The sequence below is a fragment of the Quercus lobata genome, chromosome 1 (genome assembly GCF_001633185.2).
Source record: "Quercus lobata isolate SW786 chromosome 1, ValleyOak3.0 Primary Assembly, whole genome shotgun sequence".
NCBI lineage: Eukaryota > Viridiplantae > Streptophyta > Magnoliopsida > Fagales > Fagaceae > Quercus > Quercus lobata.
In genome coordinates this window covers 41,823,074-41,830,335 of record NC_044904.1, presented here as the reverse complement: position 1 = coordinate 41,830,335, position 7,262 = coordinate 41,823,074, and the positions used below count along the sequence as shown (strand labels likewise).

Below are 7,262 nucleotides of genomic sequence, written 5' to 3'. Positions count from 1 at the left end.
AACTCCCAGAAGGAGTGGCAAGAGGTCTAGAGCATTAACTTCTTCAAATACACCTCCAAATGCATTTCAGGTCATTCTGGGAAGACTTGATTTAATCAGAGAGGTCTAGACTGAGCACTCTGAAAGGATAGCAGCCATGCAGGACTAGCTTGATATTCTATCAGCAAAATTTGACAGCTTCACAACACATCATGGACAGTGACCCTTTGGCCATTCCGGTCAAAAAGGGGGAGAATTTTTTGAGAAGTAGCTCTTGAGGGGGAGTATTGTTTTGAGGGGGAGCAATCAAAAAACAGTGTCTATCTTGTTAATTCTGTTTATGTTTTGGATAAGTGTTGTTTCTATGTTTTTGAAACTTTGTTGGTTATGGTTTATGTTTGGTTAAAACTCATAACACATGGATGTTTGTGAAACTTGGTTTACTTTATATATATATATATATATATATATATATATTGTTGATGTTATTCAGATTATAATGTGTGTTTGTACCCATGTTGCTTCTGTAAGCTTTTAGGGTTTATGTCCTTTATCTGTAGGCTTTATGGTTTGTACCATGCTTTATGCAGCCTTTTATATTTTGATTAAATCAGTACTGTTAACTAAATGTCATGCATTTTCTTGTTAAGTACTGTCACTCTTGTGCCCTTGTAGGATTGTTCCTAGATGCATATACTTAGTGTATTGTGCATTGGTTGAGTGTTGGGCATGCAAGTGACTTGCATTGAGCTTGTTAGCTTGTTTGTTCAAGTGTTCATTCCAAGTGTGAATGAGCATTGTGGTCACTACCTTGTAGTGATTACTTGGTTGATCAAGCCATGGTTTGTTTCTTAACTCCATCTTTGCTTGATCACATATTGCCTGTTTCATATGCATTTCATGCTTTTCTGCATACAATGATCATAGTGTATTGTTGTGTTTTAGGAGTTTCATGTTCATATGATTCAAGAGCTTCACAGTTTCTAGAGCTAGGTGTGAGTGAGTTTTGCTCAATTATTCCCAACTCACATTTTAAGTCTAGAGTCTGTTTTAGGGTTTTGTCACGGAATAGCCAAAGGGGGAGATTGTAAGGTTGAATTTAATCAACCATCTTGTTGGCTTTATTCCATGCCAAATTTTCTTGTATTTCAGCATTTAGTAACCCTGTATTTAGGTGGGATTGTTGTAAGGGTAGTGAGTGAGATAGAGTGTTGAAATGCTCAAGAGTGTGCAAGAAAACAGAGACTCGCGACTTGATCTCGCGGGTGACTCGTGGCTTCAAGCCGCTAGAAACAGCACACGTGCCAAGCATGCCAGAAGTTGAAGCGTCATGCTAGCTGGAGCACTACAGGACAAAATAGGACAACTGACCGTTCTGTTATCTCACGGCTGGATCTCGCGACTCAGTCAAGCCGCGAGGCCAAGCCACGAGCCAGCCATGTTTTGAAAAACCTGACTCTTCACATTCCATTCTCACCCTAGTATAAATACCCCTTATACCCACAAAAGAAAGAGAGCTTCCAGAGAGATTTTTGAGAGAGAAACCCTAGAGTAAAACAAGATTGATTCATCTACAATCTTTACATAAGAGTCTTTTCAAATTCCTCAACTCTCTTTCTTTCCATTGTTAAACCCTTGAGAGGTTTTTTTACCAAAACCTGTTCTCACCATATCTATTACTGTGAGAGGGCTGTTTGGTGTTCTGGGAAGCAGTTAGAAAGGAACCAATCTACATTGGTTGATGCTATGGTCAAGTAGCGGAATCCAGGAAGCTAGAAAAGAAATAGGTTCGGCACAACCTCTTTGGAGCAAGAAGCTTGGAGGGCTTAGGTACATGGGGTAGATTAGGCTTGGAGGGTCTATTGCTGTTCATGTATCCCAACTACATTTTCTAGTGGACTACTTACCGCTTGGAGGGCGGCGAAGAGGTTTTACACCAAGGGCTTCGGTTTCCTCTTCGATAACACATCGAGTGTTGTCCTTGTGTTCGCATCTTCCTTCCCTTTTATCTTTGCCTTTTATTATCTGCTGTGATTATGATTTTAATTGGCTTAGATTATTTACCAATTCTATTTATAGCTTTTGTTCATTTTCCGTACACTAGTTGTTTGTCATAAAGCTTGAATTGGTTATTTTGTAATTGGGAGTCTAAACGTTCAAGGGTGTTTTATACACTATTTGAACTTTCAGAAACAATGCCTTCAAAATTACTCAAAGTCATTTTCAATGCACTAAAGATTCTCTTGTGGCATATATTTCACCTTTAAAACTAGTAAGATAAGGGCGCAAATATAGCTTTCCTTACATTAACCTGTTACCCATATGGTTTTCTCTTACTGTTTTATTGACATAACAATTTAACAAGATACTATATAATTCTTCAGATTTTTCCAAAAATATAAATCGATCTTTCTGAGCCTCCTCCAATATGATGAAGAGCACAAAATTGGATCCTAGTGCAATTTTTCCCCTAAAATAAAAGGACATTAAAAATCCACCTAAATCCACACACACACAGATCCCATTTCTCAAAGTTAAATATATACCATTCTTTAACTAAATACAATACAGAATTATAATATTTGTTAAATAATTGTGTTCTTATCAAAATAATATGGGGATATACAATTTCTAAGTTCTAATATTTAATATGGTATTCATAGTTTGATCATATAAGTTTGCATATTATATACTATGTTCCACATTATTAGTATGCATGTACTTGATGAGATGATGTCAACCATACAATCATAAGAGTTGTCTCAACAGCCACTACACTTGCAAATGATATGTCTGTCAATGAAATAATTAGCATAGTACTCATGCTGTCATGCATCCACAAAAGATATATAAGACCAAACATTGAATGAATGAACTATATATAAACCCAACTATCAGAGACTGCATTTGATTTCCAAAAGACGGGGTGGTGAATATCACTAAAGGTCATTCCATGCTGCAAATTGCAGTCTCGTACCATAACAAAAAGTTGTAGATACTGGCTAGGTAGAAGGTCCTGGTAGTGAGCAAAATAAGTCTTTCAAGTTCAAAGTACAGTAAAATAACAAGTTGTACTTTAAGATGTTCCAAAAAGTAGGAATTGAAGACTTATGAGTGGCTCTTTCTGAGAATCAAAGCTCAAGAAAGGCTCAATAGATAATGAATTTACAATTTTTTGACCCCCTGGGGAACTCCATCAACTGTTTCTCGAAGTCCCGTGCAAAATGATTATTGGAAGATATAACTATCTTGTCCAAGGCCACCGCATTCTTGAGCAAATTTTTTATGGCAGGCAGTTGGTTCTGCACTTCAGCATAACAATAGACTTTAATGCACCTGAGGTGTGATAAGAAACATGGAGGCACTGGGGCCGGTATACCATCAGCATTTTTACAATTTACAGACAGATTGATCCCCTGAATTTTCATCATAAATCAAATGTTTTAACCATCAGGTCCATCACAGAACACCATCAAAACAATATGGAAGAGTAGCACAACAGTAAACATTGTATTGCATGTGAAGCTACCTCAGGAAATTCAAGAGTATTCAGACGAGGAAATTTTTCCAGTATCGTTGATAGTGCAACTCTATCAAGATATGTTGGACCGTCATCAAATTCCAAATGCGTCACATTATTGAACATAGGAACATGGGGAAGGAGTTCTGCAGCAGAGTTTAGAACCTAAGAAAAGGGTAATGAAATGCATCATGATTAAAAGAGATTTCAGTGGCAAAGAGCATACAAGAAAAACAAATGCAAGCATGACTGTACAATGGTGGAGCTAGGATTATGATCAGGAGATAAGCAATGCATGAAATAACTTAGATTCAAGTATTAACAAGGAAAAAACAAATTAAAAAGAGGGGCGTGGGGAGGGCAAATGAAACAAAGAAAAAGTAATGCACTTAGAATATCTGCTCAATGACAAAGCCCAGAGTAGAATATAGACAATCCTCTATAATGACATACATATTTAAAATTCTTTGTCATATTACTTAAAAAAATATTTTCAAAAAATAAAAAAGGAATAAGAATTGAATCAATAGTATAAATGATTTGGCAAAAAAAAAAAAGAGAATCGATAGTATAAACCCTTCTTTGATCTCTTTTATTATATCAGGTGTTAAGAAAATACAGCATTTTTTTTATAGATAAGACTACACTCAAACAAGTTTTAACCACTGATTTTGGTAGTATCATCACAAAACTGAAATTTTTAACTTTCAAATAATCTGCTTGACAATAAAATGGTTATATTACCAAATGGAAAACATTTTTGAAACAAAAATTAAGTAGGAACCATAAAATGGACAGTCAAACTTAGGTGAAATGGCATCAACATTAAAAAATGACTGCTAAGTAAAGCCTTTCATTTCATAATGTTTCCTCAGTCACATGTGATTGGTATGATGCTAAAGCCTCTACGTTGACATTAGCCTCATTGTTTAATTTTATAACTTGTTCAAGGCATTTTCAGAGTGAAAGAAGTGGCGGGGGGAAATCATACCGCTTTTCTGTTGATAAATCACATTAGACGTTGAATATATAATTTTATAAAGAGAGAGGAAAACATACCTCAACAGCACCACTAGAAAGTTTTAGTTTTTTAATGGTAGAGAGCCCACTAAGAAGCCTATACATGCGATAGGCAACTTGTCTTGCTGTCTTACCAGGGTCACAAGCATTAATCACTACTCTTTCTAGTGAACATGAGTTATATAAGCAATAGTCATTGCAGATTGGACCACAGTAAGTAAATGTTTTGAGGCCAGGTCCAAAAATCATGACCTGGCAACCATCCTCATCATCTGAATTTTGCTCATCATCAATTATGCGCAGGCGATGAAGCTTGGGAGAAGAAATACTCACAGCTGTGAGATTCACCCAGATACAGTACTCTAAAAACATTTCCTCAAGGACTGGCAGTCCAGAAAATAGCTTCTGGGTTGTGTAGTCATCCGAAAATGTAACATTTCCAACAGTCAAGATCTTGAGATTTGTGAAATAAATTGTAGGAGGAATTTTGAGTACACAGGGCATATCAAATTGTAACTTTGTCAGTGTCACACAAGTAAACAAGCAACGAGGCAATGAAAATTGTTCTTCAGATATGTTGAGGTCGAAAACCAACTCTTGAACATTATGCCTTATTGCAGAAGAGATCCATGCTTTTATACGAGATGCATCGCCATCATGTAGCACATCACAATAGAGGGTGAATTGTTTGATATCAGAGGAGTCATGAAGAAGAAGCACTCTCTCCACAAAATTCATGAAAAGTTTTCTCTTAGCCTTTGATCCTTTTTTAAAACCAAGATTTGGAATGGAAGTCCACAGATATTCCCACCTCTTACAAAGTATGCTTGTTCTAACAGCATCATTTGTTGGAAGTAAGGAAATGATGTATCGAAGAATCTCTTCAGGTAAATTCTCTAAACATTTGGTGTTCCCATCAACAATGCCTTGTTCTTCATTTAGCTTATGTTTTTTTGAACTTCGATTAAGACCACTTTCATCCATTTTCAAATGGTTAGTTGGTTACCTAATTAAAAAAAAAAAAAATATATATATATATATATATATATATATATAAAATAAAATAATACTTTGTTAGCTATAGAAATATGTAAAAAATTACACGGTAGAAAAATTTGTAGAAACAAAGATACAAATATTCAGCTAACAACATGAGTCATTCCAATATTTTTCAAAATTTCATAATCTTGACCAGATTGATTGATCCATATATAAAAACACTCCCATTATGCAATTATTATTATTATTTTGAGTGGATATTATTTACATTCAGCTAAAAACCTAAAATGCACTTTACGCCGTCTAAGTTTAGCATCACTTCTAAATCAGGCTCCTCGCCTTTCAAATCTTGCAATTTACACACTACTATTACAAATATGTCAATTTTCTATCCAAAACAACGTCGTTTTTTTGGGTCAATTAACGGCAAGGGTATGAATTGCTAGTTTTCAAAGTCGAAGTCCTATTTTTAGAATTGACTATTACATTTCTACCACTACCAAAATTGAGAAAGTAACTACAAATTCAGAATTGTGCACTTTTATTCCACAGATAAAAGGCCATCAACTTAAGTGATTCTTTGTTTTTTTTTTCCCCGGTTTCTAATTACTAATTTATTATATCTACAAGGATATATAATATCATGCACATGCTCACATATTTAAGTGTTGCAAACGTAAAACACACCTAAAAGATCCATTCAAAAAAAAAAAAAAAAACACACCTAAAAGATTGTATGTAAATTATTAATTAATTTGAAAAAAAAATTAAAATTTTGATTTAGGGAAAATCAAGCATCTAATTAAATATAATTTGATTTTTTTTTTACCAGGGTAAGTTAAGACAAGATAATTATTATAACCATTATCAAGAAAACAAAAGCACATATAAAAGTAGAATCCTCAAAGAACAATGTTTAAGGAAGATAAAAAAAACAGTACTGTTTTTTCATCAATAAAAAAGGAAGAGAAAAGATATGACTAGGTAAGGTAATTACCGTTTATGCCATTGGCAGGAACGAAACGACAGCGTTGTGGTATGGGAATTTGTTTTTTTCAGATGGAGAGGATGAAGAGGTATCTCTCCTTCACATAAATATAGGCTTGTTTTTTCTGGCGGGAATCGTGAGAATAATTCCCTCCAAAGATGGTGAAATGATTTGGTGAGCCTGGGCCCATTACTATGGGCTGATTATTTAGATGTGTGAATGCTCATGTACCAGAAAAATCACTTTTTTTATTTTATTTTTTATTTTTTTATTTTTTTAGAGTTTTATCTTGTGATGTTCACTCCTTATGATAGTTTTTTATCATCAGATCAAGACACCAATCAGTTTTTAGTGTATGTGATGATTGAATGGTGAATGGTGAAGAAAAAATGGTGGCTTTATGTGAAAGTGATAGAAAGCTAGTCACAGTCTGACACATAAAATAATTCTAGCAATTTATGTGATACTAGAACTACTCCATAAATTATTCAACAAGACTATATTTTTTCTTGTCATTGAACATGTGATGTGAGTTCTTTAATGGTTACTCAGTCTATTGAGGGATAAAGATAAGCTTGTGAGAAACATTTTGAACCCTTTTGTGAACTGACTCTTGTAATTAACAAGTGCCAATATTTTGTAGATTTGAAAGTGCCAGAACATGAATTGTATATATAGTCAAAAAGTTATAAAAGAAAAGAAAAAAAAAAAAGCAGCTTTTCTGCTTTTGTAAGACATTTGTCATGGTAAAATTTG

General features: G+C 34.4%; 1 protein-coding gene across 1 annotated transcript; it reads right to left on the bottom strand.

The window, feature by feature from the left end:
- Positions 1 to 2,846: 2,846 nt before the first annotated feature.
- On the bottom strand, positions 2,847 to 6,599 carry LOC115956613 (F-box/LRR-repeat protein At4g14103-like). The gene is made up of 4 exons (XM_031074956.1): positions 6,516 to 6,599; positions 4,559 to 5,525; positions 3,509 to 3,664; positions 2,847 to 3,395 (listed from the first exon to the last, which is right to left on the bottom strand). Exons 2-4 carry the CDS (start codon positions 5,501 to 5,503, stop codon positions 3,129 to 3,131), a joined length of 1,368 nt encoding a protein of 455 aa, XP_030930816.1. The 5' UTR covers positions 5,504 to 5,525; positions 6,516 to 6,599; the 3' UTR covers positions 2,847 to 3,128.
- Between the last annotated feature and the right edge of the window lie 663 nt (positions 6,600 to 7,262).

Excerpts from the sequence above, each read along its gene's own strand:
- LOC115956613 (XM_031074956.1), bottom strand. The coding sequence starts at position 5,503 with ATGGATGAAAGTGGTCTTAATCGAAGTTCAAAAAAACATAAGCTAAAT. Across the intron at positions 3,665-4,558 it reads TTTCTAGTGGTGCTGTTGAG|GTTCTAAACTCTGCTGCAGA; the intron begins GTATGTTTTCCT and ends CCCTTTTCTTAG. Across the intron at positions 3,396-3,508 it reads ATACTCTTGAATTTCCTGAG|GGGATCAATCTGTCTGTAAA; the intron begins GTAGCTTCACAT and ends ATGAAAATTCAG.